Here is a 13,522-nt window from a genome sequence, read left to right as displayed (position 1 = left end):
CACAAATAGCAATCAAAGCATATGTTTATAATGGTTCAGTTGTCACAGCTCCATGATCTCTGTCTCTTGATGTTGTGACTGTACAGCTGCATGCATTTGCATCATCCTGTCTGTCAGTTGTCATTGCAAGTCTATTTTTTTAATTTTTATTGTGAACTTACATAAATCTCTAGGATTTGGTTGTTCCAAAGTTTTTTCTTCGTTCGTCCTCTTTCTTACAACCTGCTGGTTTGAAACTGGTGATTTATTAAATCACAATTTTTGCATATTTTTGTATTTTTTAAAATCAGCCATATCACATTCTGGGCAGACACTTTAAGATTAAGCCTGATTTTACGTATTTAAAATGGAATAAATTCATATAGAAGAAACACTCATAGAAGTACAGAACACCATATGTAACATAGGAAGAGAAAAAAAAACACAGAGCTGATGCAAAAATAAGAGAGAGAGAGTTACTGGTAGAAGTAAGTGATCGTGTTGTATCAGGAGATAACATTATGATGAAATAAAATTTAATAAGGACGCAATCACTCTGATTCAAAGTTTTGTAACAAATTTATGTATTACATGTAATCAATAAGTGGTGCTGTCATAGGTTTTACACTTGTTTCTCAACTGCGATGTAATTTTCTCCACTTCTAACTAGAACAAGAACTATGGATTTCCATTTAGATGTCCAGCATTTTTTGGCGGCAAGTATCAAGATTTCTGTGAATTTAACAGCATTATCATGAAGAAGGTTTACATTGGTCAAGTTAACCAGTAGGCCTAATTTTAATTGGCAGCTCCTTTGGTAATTTGAAATATTTTTCTATCACAATATTTGCTGTTTGTTTTTGGAGAGACTGCTTAATCAGTAATCTGGGTGTGGGATGATTGTTTGGATTTTTATTCAAGGAGATATTTTGTTGGACTATCTTGCAGTTTGCCATTTTATTTTCCCTCAGAAGAGTTGCACTTTATTAAAATAAAATTAGATAAGATAAAATCCATTTAAAAAAGCAATACTTCTGGCATTTTTGCTGTTTTGTTCCAGTACATTTTTGAAGACAAATTGATTAAGGAATATACATTTAAAATCTTGTCAAAGCTAAAAGCTGAGCCTCCGTCCAAGCTCTCTTATTGGATGTTTCTTACAGCAAAGCTCTCCTAAATTTGTAGTTGACGTCCATCCTGAATTTATTGTAGACACAGTGTGTAACCTATTGCTGGGAGTTTTGTAGTGAAGCTTTTTCTGCTCAGTATAGTTTTTTTGCTGTTTGTTCTGATGTTTCAACCTGCATGTATTCTAGAAAATTAGTTTGGAAAAAACTCAGATCACTTTAACTCTGTGAACCTTACCTGCTCACGGGCAGATTTTATCTCCAGCAAATCATTTCTGGGTCCTCCACTCCTACTTAGCCTGAAGCAGTTTGGATCATATTCATTTGCAGTGGGAGAAGGTCAGAATCCCAATTGGATATTTGTTTGGTACCCAAGCACAGACAGACAATGAGATAGTGGGCTTCCAACCACCAACTATAATGAAGATACCTGAAAGAGGCACAAAATTAGACACACCGTTTTGTGTTCATTTAGCACCTTTTTTTTTTTTATTTGCAGCAGTTCAACTTTTGGAACATTTTGCATTATTTTCTGTTTGTTTCACACCTATTTGTGCTCATTTTGTGTTTAACTAAGAATTATTTTGTCTCCTTGTAGTCTGTTTCCATCTGTTTCTGGTTGTTTGCATCTCCTTGTGATCATTCTGTGTCTCTGCAGGTATCTCTTAGTCATCATGACTCTTTGTGGTCTGTTTGGATCTCTTTGTGTTAATGTTGCAGCTCTTTGGAGTCATTTTGTATTGCAACTGCAAATCTCTATAGTTGTTACTACTGCATCAGACTACGAGGTTGCAATCCCTACAATCATATGTCTAAACTTATGTCTTATCTTTTTGATATTATCTTCTGTTGCCACAAACTCTGTGTTCCCATCTGGTCACAGCTAAATAAATGTATTTATTAAGTTATTCTGCTAAATGATGACGTTGTAGACTACACACTGAATAAAACATAGTACTGCTATCTCCATCACTCCAGCTCAGGCACTGCTGCTATGTTGTAAATACAATATGCTGTCACACAATACTATTTGTACTATAGAGGTTGTGTTCTTTATTTACCTGTTGCCATGGTGAATCAGAGTACCAGAGCTCCACTAATAATGACTGTTTTTTTCATTGACCACACACACACTCAAGTTGGAGTGAGCAAAGCCAGAGAACTGAAAACCTGACTTTCCCACCTGGGTTGACCTGAGAGTTTTTTTGTCTATCACAGAGCTGAAAATGGTTACGATTACTTCAACTCTGCTTCCTGAACTTTTCTTTTGATTGCTAGTCATGTTTACAGCCCTGGAACTGTAATATATTATACAGTTGCACGTATATTTACCAACTAAATGCATGTAACGTGTGTATAATGTCCTCTAGCCCTGAGATGGTGCCAGACTCTAAAAGGTCAATGACAATTAAATGTTTGACTGAGACTAATCTCAAACATCATCAATCTATGTCACAAGCCTGTGAAAATGTAAAGGTTTATTCACCAGCTCATTTTTCCTGTGGTGCACCTCAATTACCAGCCTGAAGCCTGTGACCTCAAGATAGTCACAGCTCCCCTGCTCTCCTGCATCACACAACCCATCCATATCAGCATGTAGAGTCTGTCTGCAGGGCTGGAGGCTGCTGTGTCATCAGGCAGGATCACAAAACTTCCTGTTCCCACCATTTGTGGTTATTAACATTGGTTGTATAGTTTACAGTAGATGCATTTGAAATTTAACAAATGAAACTCATTTATCTCTGATCCTTTTGTTTCATTAAGGATAAATGGATGGATGTCAGACATTTCATCAGCTACATTAAACTGTATTTCTCACTTTTTAAATTTTAATTGTGTAAAGAAAAATTAAAAGAATGCAGTGTTGCAGTTGCTTGTTTGAATGCAGTCTCTTTGTGTGTGTTCTGTCTCTGTCAGACAGTACAGCTGAAGTCCCAAGCTCAGCAGTGTCCAGTTGATGTCTCCACCCAGATGACTGGGATCGGCTGCTACATCTCCTGTATGAATGACGAGCTGGTCACTCCTGGGAAGTACACCACTGCTGACGAGTACCATGACAGGAGGCTGAGAGCTGTGAGTAAACACTGAGGGTGGGTGATTGTAATGCACAATGTTTTTTGTTCCGTTCCAGTCAAGAGTTTGGGCACATCAACTTATTCAGGGTAGGGTTTTTTTTTTTTTTTTTTTTGCTATTTTGTACAAAACTGAAGACATCAGTACTGTGATACAATACATCTGGATTTAGATAGTAAACGAAAAAAAGTGCAAGCAAAGCAAAATATGTGTTCATTTTGACATTCTTCATAGTGTCCTGCTGAAAAACATACCAACAATTGGGATGATGCATTGCTGCAGAATGTTGTGGTAGTCACACTGGTTACATGTTGTTCTGAATTCTGCATTAATCACCATCTCAGCTCCTCTTCCATGCTGTGTACATGCAGGTAGCATATGTTTACTTTCTCTGCATCTCCAAACGACACAGCATCTGGAACCAACAATCTCACACTTGGACTTTGGATCAGACCAAAGCCCAGATTTCCACTGATCAAATGTCCATTGTTGCTGTTTCTGCATCCAAGCAATTCTCTTCTTCTTATTGGTCTGCCTCATTATGGTGTCTTTGCAACAATTCAACCATGAAGGTCTGATTCAAAGGGAACTCTTGACCTTCTCTTCTTCAGGTGGTCATCATGAAAGCCAGTTTCATCCCAGCATTTGATGGTTTTTGAGGCTTTTCACTTAAAGACTTAAGTGCTTGAAGTAGTTTTGATGTCTTCAGTCTGTTTTACTCTGAAAAGAATTATAAAAAGAAAGACAAACTCTGAAAAGAGGTATGTGCATAAATATTGATGACAACCCAATAGCATAGCTTTAAATCCTGACTAAAGTTGTAAAGAGACTTACTGTACTGTATATAACTATGGTAAATTAGTGACATATACATAAAATTGTATTGCATTAATTTTAAATGTAAAATATGATCAGTATATCACTCGTCATCCGCCCAGGTGATCTGTCTGCAGTCATATACTCGGCGCTGGCTGGCCCAGCAGGCGGTGGACAGGCTGAAGAAGGAGCGCCAACGGCGACTGACCTGGCTGGAGATACAGGAGAGGAGGAGGAGAGAGGAGAAGAAGGAGCAGCTGAGAGAACGTCGCCACGGCTGGATGAACCCACAGAGGAGGGAGGACTTTAACCTGCTATACCACGCTCTAGAGAGTAGGCTTAGGAAGGGGGTGTTGTACATCCGTAAAAAGTGTTGATGAACAAAATGTTTTAGCTGTGTGTGTGTGTGTGTGTGTGTGTGTGTGTGTGTGTGTGTGTGTGTGTGTGTGTGTGTGTGTGTGTGATTCAGAGTGGAGGAGTGAGGAGGAGCAGCGGATCAACGCATCTCTGCAAGGAGCTGAGAGGAAGGCAGCTCTCTGCTCGCTGTTAGACAAGGAGACAGAGCTTATCGCCACCATTGGACAACATTACATCGCCTTCCAGAACAACAACTTCGACAAAATCGTCAAGAACCTCCTGGACAAGGTCAGAGGTCATTCCTGTTACTCTGCTCCCAGGTTTCTCAGTCCAAAACAACACAGTTTTTCCAATTATGTATTTAAAATAGTCTTGATGTCAGGGCTGCAAAAAAAAAAGCAAAAAAAAAAGTTTTTGAAATTCTCACTGGATACTACCTTAGTAAAGTTCAATTAATCAGTCAAACACAAAAAGGGAAAGTTGCAGTGTATGTAATTCTGTATAGTCAAAGGTAAGTAATTAGCCCACCTTGATCCAGGTTGTCTGCAGGTTCCTGAATTCAGTTTGCTTCACAAAAATGCCTGAGAAGGCACTAAGAGTTTACATTTGGGTCCAGGTCATGCAAAATGATTAGCTATATGAGGGATTCAATGCTGTGAAGTGCACACAGCAATTTGATTTTGAGTAGGGTCCAGAAACCATACAGGAAGAATGCTTCTATTTTGTTTTTGTTTCTAATTTAATACAAAATGCTTACTTCCAAATGAAAATATATTATAAATACTATAAATCCTTCCCCATAAAGATGAGCTATGTTCTGCTAAAAACTTGAAGGACTGCCATAGTTTTAACAGACGAACAATGACTGCAGGTTGATCCGGCTGAGTTTCTTCTGAACACTGCTTCACTTGAAAGATACAACTCCAGAAACTCTAGTATATAATATATTATCCCACATAAAATGTTAGAAATGAGTAGTAGGTGTAGTTATAGAAAGAGAAAATGTGTTATATAGTAAAGTGTAAGAAGTAGTATAAGAAGATATAGGAACAGGAATAGCAGTAATAATAATATGATGAGCATATTGCTAGTATTTCTGTTGAAGTAGTTGTAGTAGAAGTAGACATGTAGCAGATGTAATCGCTGTGGTAATATAAATAACAGCAGTAACTGTGGTGTCTGTATCTTTTTGCTACTGCCACCATTACTTGTACTTCAGCAAGTTGCAGGAGAAGAAGCAGTAGTAGTGCTAAAAGTAGCGCTAACAGTGTAGTGTGTTTGTTCCAGTCTGCAGCTCCTCATCGGTGGCGAGCAGCAGACGGTCATCTGATTGAGATGGACAATCAACACACCATCAGAGCCAGAGAGCTCCGCGATCTCTACAACAGTGTCAGCCTGTTCACCGTCAGCCAGGAGCAGAGATGCCACGTCCTGATGTCACTTAAACACACTGTCAATGTACAGCACACTCACACATACACACACACACGGAGACACGATTCTGTTTAGCAACCAGTGTTATTTTAAAGTGAACAAGGTGTTGTTCAAAAGCAGAGCAATTCCTTATCTAGAAAAGTGCACAAAGTCTGCATGAAAAAACAATTACTTCTATACTAAATGTAAAGGTAGCAAAAATAGGAAACCTAACAGTGCCATCAAAGGTACCATCAAACAGTGTTGATGGTACCCACATAGAATTTCACAGGATGTCGTAATGTCGATCGTCCTCTGATTTGTACATCACAAGACCACAATTCCCGTTTTATATGAGCATTACAGTTCTGTACGGAAGTTGTTGTTACTGTCGGCAGCATCATTGTCTATCCGTATTTGACAGGAGCAGAAGTGCCAGCTGACCCAAGACATCGTGGATTTGATTGACAGGGAGGTAGACCTGATGAAACGAGAGGTTAAGACAAGAAATCTAGAAGGACTGAGGAAGAGGATCTGCACTCTGTTCCTCCAGTACATCAAAACACCAGCGTTCAACCCGGCAGTGGGCAAGTTGCTGAAGGTGAGAAAAGAGTCCTCCTGGTCTGAGATGGTATGTTTGATACTTAAAAATGAGTATCTCGGTATAATTAAATATCTATCCCAGGTTCCCCAGAATCCTTCCAAGCTGAAGAATGACGTGTTCTGCTGCCACTCCTGTCATCGTTACCTGCGCTCCACCAACTTCATTGCATCAGCCAGCGGTCTGAGCGGTCGCTGCAAGGACTGCACCAGAGTTGATAATATAGCTAGAACGCGTGACGACTTCTCTTGCTACAAGAACATCCTGAGGAGGCTGAGAGCTGACGAACAGCAGCTCAACAAGGAAGCCAAGATCCCTTTTCTGCTGCAGGTAAGGTATTTTTTATTTCTTTTACAAGCCTCAGGAGAATTCTTTATGTCCTGCAGTTTGCTGCAACGTTTTAGTAGTGCAGATGTAATGTGTAGTAGAATTACGCTTTGTAGTTCAGTTGCACTCGTTAATTTAGGGGCACCACCTCCGTTTACTGAGGAATTGTTTTAAATGAAATCTCAAAGAGACTTTAGTTGATTAAATTGACCTCAGCTCCCACACAAAGAAAGACACGAAACCGTGAGTTGGTCTAAAATAGAGTTGTTTAGTAACTATTCTACTGCTGTAATACGCATGAACTCCAAACAGTGGAATTGGAGTGTGTGTAGTGAACGTGTTATATCAGATTTCCCAGCTAAATGAGGAGGATTATGGTGAAAGCAGGATAGTTAGAGAACGATCTAACGATAGTGATTAATAATTTGGTTCACGGTGGATATGCTTATGAGTTATTAAATTGTCATAACATCAACCCGATCAGGAGCAGGTAGAAAGGTTGGCTTTGCCTACTTTGTACAGCGCTGATGGGAATGGAGTCTCCTTTGGCTGGAACAGCTGTTGATGGACAGACACTTTTTCACGACGCACTCAGGCTGTTTCCTTCCATTGTGAAGTTGCCTGGCAACGGCTTCTGCCGTGGAGCTGCCAGCGGCATAGCGTTGGAGGCCCATCAGCAGGCTTCAGCGTTGGCACACAGTGGTGGATCTGTCGGAAGGCGGCTGGCGTCCCGTGCACGGTGTGCGCACTCCTCAGGGTTGATGAAGAATTACTTTACTATTAACGGTGGCTCTCGTTATGTTTTTGGCCATGTTTGGCATTAGCCGTAAAACACAAAAGTTTTGGAAAACTGAGGGCGAAGGTGCGGTTTAACTGTTATGTTGCCAAAGCTTAAATTCTTCTGATTCTTGTTGGTTTTGTTTGACAGAATCAAACATGTTAAGTAAACTTAAAGTGAAGGTGAGCACTATCTTAACAAAACGAAGTCAAAGACTAAAACAAAGAACTACAAAACCAAGATGCATAAAAAGATGAAAGAAAAACTTGAAACGAAGAAAAGACGCTAAGCAAGACATGATAAAATGGAAGAGCGGAAAAAGACAAAGGGAAGAAAAAAGAACAGAAGAGCAAGAGCGCAAGAGGAAGAAGAGAGCGAACAAAAGCAGTCTCCTACTTTTATTCTCCGATCTTCAGGAGGCGTGCTGGGATCAGTTAGGGGATAGAAGTGTTGGTAAGAGTGGGGGAGGGTATCCATAGAAAGACGAAAAAACAGGAATGTGAGCGTCCATGCTGTAAGGAAGTACCTGCATCACCATGTTTCCAGTGGAATACCGACGGTGAAGTTGATCACAACAGGCTCCTGCTGTAATTGGTAATTGTAAGTGGTTCTTCCTGAGAACAAGTGGGTTTTCCCGTTCTGTATAGTGTCCAAGGTGGCAGTTTTATGGTGGGAGTAGATCTAGAACTTAAACAAAAAGAATGCTTGTTACCTGGTGTGCCCCCTCGCTTGACATTCCAGAGAGAGCCAAGCTGTATCCGCGACACAGATATCCAAACCCCATCTCCATTCTTTCAGGTGGAGGACATTCGGTACCTCGTAGAGGTGCTCTGGTTGTCTCGCTCAGCCCTCAACGCCAGCAGCGACCTCTACAACCTGGTGTTTGTTCGCTGGGACCACCAAAGGGACTGGAGCCCCTGGAACTGCATACTGCTGTCTAAAGAGGAGACTTCAGCTCACTTAGAGGTGGAGGACATCGACAAGGTTTGTCTGTGTATACATTTACACTCACATCACACATGTAGACTCATCTGATATTGACATACATTCTTTATTAGGACTGCCCCCTCAATCAGAAGAAGCCAGATTTGACTCTAGCTCCCTACCTGTCAAGGTTAACTAATTAAAACTGTGTTTTAATGAGTACCCTTCTACCATACAGTCAAAGAGGAGTCCATGGATCATAATGTGTATATGAAGAAACACTAGTCAATCCAAGGTGTGATTCTGACGCGACAGTGAAACTTCAGAGTCAGGAGCAGTCCTAGTCTGTGTCTGGATACATTTACACTTGGTGTTCTAATTAACAAAATCTAAATATTTTAATTATACCCAATGTAAATTTTGAATACAAACCAAATTATGAATTCTCACCTTCAAAATACACTCCGGAATTTTGTTGACACCCCTAGAGGTTAAAAAAAAAATGCTCACCCCTTTTTTCATCAAGGGAACCTTTCCATCCCCTTAAGAACCTTTTTGGATCCACAGGAAGATTTTACCTGGTGGATCTGAAAATAGGTTCTGGGCCACAGCCCGAGCCTGTCTGAATGTACATCCGCACTAGGTGATGTGTATATCATGCTAAGATGAAACATGTAACCCAGGGTTTTACAACTCAAGTTCAGCAGTATCAACAGTTCCGTTCCTTATACAGCTCCTCAGTTTGGTCAATGGCCATAGCCGCTGGTACCTATGGCTACCAAAGTTACTTTTAAAGGTTTTCGTAAAGGTTCCTGGAGTTTTTTGTTGCTGTAAGCATTTTACTCTCAGCTTCTGTTAATGTTTTGACCTGTTTTATCCTTCAAAGTCTTCTGCCAACAAAATCATCCTGATCAAGTTCATCAGAACATAATCAAACTTTTCTTTGACAGAAATTTGGGTTCTGATTATTCTTTGAAAGTAGGGCTCACATATTTAACCATTAACAGATTTTACACAACACTCCACTTCTAAATGAGCCTCTCAGGCCAGCTGTTCCACAAACTGAGTCTCCTGTTGTGTTTAGGCATATGAGGCGGCTTTCATCTGTGGGGTTAAACACAAACATAGACGAGCTCAACGCCACTTCAGCCAGGTATCTGTCATGGCTGAGTACCTGGACTCTCAGCCGGCTGCTGCCATTGGCAACCAGCTCGTCTCCAAGCCCATCACCATGGCAACATGCCGGGATGCCACTGACACCTCACCAGACTCAGCTCATTAAGAAACACTTTGTGTGATTTTCTTTCTTCTGTAACTTCCTATAAACATTCTGACTAAAGTCTAGAATAAAGTAAATTCTCTTCTATGGCACCTGAAGTCTTTCTCTTTTTTTTTTCAAATTCCATTTAATTGTGCCAAATAAAAATGATCACAGATAAGGAGCGCTGAGTAATAAGTGAGAAGATAAGTAATTCCTTATCTTAGAGCCAAGAGCTGCATCTAAATCCCAGTAATTACAAAACAACATGTTCCTACTGTGAATAATGTATTTTAATACACATAGCATGGTATATTAGTCTGAGGCATCACGTAAAATGGTTATTTGTCATTTGCATACTTTAGTTTTTTGTACTGATTTAACAAACAGTGGATAGCATGTTCATTAGTGAGCTGTAGAGGACCTGGTAGGTGGCTTTTCTTAACACTGAGCAGAGCCAGATTAGTTGTCTTCTCTGGGTTCTTTGTCGGCCAACACTAGGAAGAGTACTGGCTGGTGGTTCCAAACATCCATTTCACAATAATTAAGATCACTGTGCTCCGGGGATCATTAAAACCTCTTTTATACCCTCACCCTGATCTTTGGATTTCACCCCTTTGTCCTGACATGTAGTGTAAATTGTGGGGCCTTATACACTGATAGGCGGCCACATTAAAACCACTGATCACTTGTGAAGTAAATGATATTGGTAATGTTGTTACAATGCAATGTTTTGCTGGGAAACTTAGGGTCTTGCAATTTATGTGGATTGTGTGGATTTTGACAGGTGCCATCTAAACATTGTTGAAGCACGCTCCCCATGGTCAGATTCTAGGCACATCGAAAGGATAATAAGAGCAAACAGGACCAATCTTTTCACTATTTTGAGTTGTGCAGCAAAGAGTCTCGGTATGTTTATCTGATTTTAAAAGCAAAACTCTAAAAGCAATATATTTTTTTGTCATTATTAGTTACTGAGTGATGGGCAAACATAGCAGTTTTAAAACTAAATGAATAACAACACATTAGAATGTGGAATAGTTTTTACTTGTTCTGAGGCTTTTTTTGCCAAACAGATCCTGATCTCAGGATCGCATTTCTTAAATAAATAAATATGTTTAATAATAAAATAAAGAAAAGCTTAACCCACAATTAATCATAAAGCATGCAAAAAGCAGAGTGGTCTCAACACTTTCTGAACACACTGTAAATGTACTCTTAACATGTTTTTAACTTGGCTCAAATCCATTCTCATGCTCCTCCAAATCAGCTTCACTAAGAATGTTTCTCCCGAATTTTAACAATCAGAGGCATTAGGCACAGGTCAAAGGGCACAAATAGAGCTGGAAACTGTTTAACGGCCCTCTCGGGACTTTAAGATAAGGAGTGAAACGATACCATAAGTTCAAGGAACAACTGTGAGAAGCGCATGGTCCTTTTTTATTGATTCTTTGAGGACAAAGCACGCTGTGCTCTGTTTTTTCTCTCTTTTCTGTGATTTTTAACACGTGTTAAGGCCCATTAAAGGAGGATTTAATAACAGCAATGTAGGCAAAATGTATGCAGATACTTCTACAGTCACAAAGAGCTTGGAGTGGCAACAAGGCAGCAAGGTAAGGTGTATCACTCTTAGTGTTTTACTGTGTTAAGATGATTCGTAAAGTGTCATGAAGATCCCAAATATTGCAAGTTGATGCTTAAGCCAATATTAATGCATTTACAAGGTTTTCAGAGCCTCTTAGTTTTCCACATTTTATAATGTTTCAGACTAATTTTCTCGTCAATCTGCACTCAATGCTCCACAATTGCAAAGCAAAAAACGAGTTTTGGAGTGTATTGTTCATTTAATAGAAGGACTGAAGTACTGAATACTAAAAGGGCTGAACAGAGACGTGAGACAGATCAGGTTATGCAGCAGGCAGGACAGTGACAAGATTTACCGTGAGTAGTGACATCTAGTTCAAATATTTTGTAAAATCCAGTCAGATTCTTTTGTTAAAAAGTAAAGAAATACAACCTTTCAACTACTCAAAAGGTTTTTGTTTATTCATTTATTAATTTTTGATTTTAGCACCTTTATATTTTCATACAAGTGTAGAAATAGATTATTGTGTCAAATTCACTAACAATGCCCTCGTGAAATACCTTAAATTAAAGGCTGTCACTCTGGGATATAACCTTTGTGTTGGAAGAGATAACAAGCAGCTACTAATGAGGTTTGGTACCGTGCTCTAGAATACTCCACTAGATACAGACACATAATCTGCAACCCCCAACAGGTTGAGGCCCACCTGACTCTGCATTCCAGCTAACAGAGTCAGTCATCACCTGCTGTAGCAACTGCAGGGTCACAAGAGGAGCCAGAGTGAGAAAACAAAGAAAACCACAGTAAGAACAATGCTGAGGAGTTGGAGAAGAGGACTGTGGAACTATCGCAGCATTGTCCTGATCATTCTTTCACCACTCCTGCTGCTTCCTCTTCCTCTCGTCATAGGGACGAAGGTGAGTTTCCTTTACACAATGGCAAAAAGACCAGTACAAAGTGTAATCTGTAACAATGATAAACTTGCAACTGCTCTGAGGTTTATGCATCAAAGAAGACCGAGCTAAGGGGATGAAAGAACTTTACAGCTCTGAAAGACAATAAAATATCCTCGCATTGCTCCTGTGGATTAAACCACCTGTCAGCCAGAAATGTGGGAGGTACTTCAACTTCAACTACAAGTTCAAGTGTGATAGGGCGTTGATGCCAATAGCAGGCTGTGTGGGAGGTAATAGGAATTTTTGCTTTTTTGTTTTTTTGTTTGTTTGTTCGTGTTCAGTCTGTCAAGTGCAAAGGTGTTCAGTGAAGAGCTGTTCTTTAGTCTTTTCTTAAAGACTGAGAGGGACTCAGCAGATCGAACAGAGTTTGGTAACTCATTCCACCACCAGGGAACCACAGAGGAGTAGAGTCTCGCTATCGACCTCGGGCCCTGTTGTGGTGGTTCTATCAGGTGGCTTTTGTTGGTCGAGCGTAGTGAGCGAGAGGGAGTGTAGACCCGAATGAGAGAGTTCAGGTAGGAGGGAGCTGTTCTCATTGTGGTTTTGTAAGCAAGTGTCAGGGTTTTGAATTTGATGTGGGCAGCACCTGGAAGCCAGTGAAGCGATCTGAACAGCGGGGTGACGTGTGCTGTTTTTGTCTGGTTGAACACCAGACGTGCTGCTGCATTCTGGATCATCTGCAGAGGTTTGACCGTGGATGTAGGGAGGCCTGCCAATAATCGAACCTGCAATCGAACCTCAGTCCTCTCGTGGTGTTTCCTTTGCCTCTTGTCTTCTGCCTTTTCTTGGTCCTGAATAATCAGAAATAGATCAGCTCAGATCGCTTCTTTTACTCTCCACTATTTTTCTTCGTTGGCTTTTGTTCAGCCAACACTATATTTATTCTCTCATGGCCTCTGTTTTCAGTTTTCACACTTTCATTTCTTTTCAGAGGTTTTGAAAAGATTTAGTCAGGCCATTGTGTCAAGGCTCTTTTTTCTTGTCCTTTATTACAGCCTGGTTTTATTTCTGCTGTGCATACTCTTTGTCCAGAAGTCTTTATTGTTCTTCTTTCTCTTCTTGGATCTTTTTTTTTTGGTCTCTTGTTTATCATCTGCTGAAGCTGGTCATCACTGGCAAGTCTTTTTCTGCTCCCATTTTAACAGGATACTGCTATACTCCTTCCTCTTCCTCCTCTTCCTCCTCCTGCTGCTGCACTCTAATTTGAGAGTTTCTCTAATTTGTATTACACTTTTTTTTTAAAAACTTATTTTCCACTTATTCTAAAATGTAGTTCTCTGTGTGGGATTGTGTTTGCAGCTGATGTTGATGGACAGCGTTGTATGGGA

General features: G+C 40.1%; 2 protein-coding genes across 2 annotated transcripts in view; both read left to right on the top strand.

Annotated features, from left to right (window-relative positions):
* Window positions 1-9,677, top strand: part of iqub (IQ motif and ubiquitin domain containing) — an 18,431-nt gene extending 8,754 nt beyond the window's left edge. Inside the window, exons 6-13 of the mRNA XM_008289579.1 lie at window positions 3,024-3,179; window positions 4,118-4,328; window positions 4,465-4,640; window positions 5,640-5,810; window positions 6,190-6,366; window positions 6,451-6,696; window positions 8,270-8,455; window positions 9,480-9,677. Coding sequence (XP_008287801.1) covers window positions 3,024-3,179; window positions 4,118-4,328; window positions 4,465-4,640; window positions 5,640-5,810; window positions 6,190-6,366; window positions 6,451-6,696; window positions 8,270-8,455; window positions 9,480-9,677 — 1,521 coding nt within the window. The remainder of the gene's footprint in view (window positions 1-3,023; window positions 3,180-4,117; window positions 4,329-4,464; window positions 4,641-5,639; window positions 5,811-6,189; window positions 6,367-6,450; window positions 6,697-8,269; window positions 8,456-9,479) is intronic.
* Window positions 9,678-12,050: 2,373 nt separating this feature from the next.
* Window positions 12,051-13,522, top strand: part of slc13a1 (solute carrier family 13 member 1) — a 17,334-nt gene continuing 15,862 nt past the window's right edge. The window contains exon 1 of the mRNA XM_008289578.1: window positions 12,051-12,155. Within this exon, the coding sequence (XP_008287800.1) occupies window positions 12,051-12,155 (105 nt within the window). The remainder of the gene's footprint in view (window positions 12,156-13,522) is intronic.

The sequence above is a fragment of the Stegastes partitus genome, unplaced genomic scaffold (assembly GCF_000690725.1).
Source record: "Stegastes partitus isolate 25-593 unplaced genomic scaffold, Stegastes_partitus-1.0.2 Scaffold622, whole genome shotgun sequence".
NCBI lineage: Eukaryota > Metazoa > Chordata > Actinopteri > Pomacentridae > Stegastes > Stegastes partitus.
This window is presented reverse-complemented; position numbering and strand designations above follow the sequence as displayed.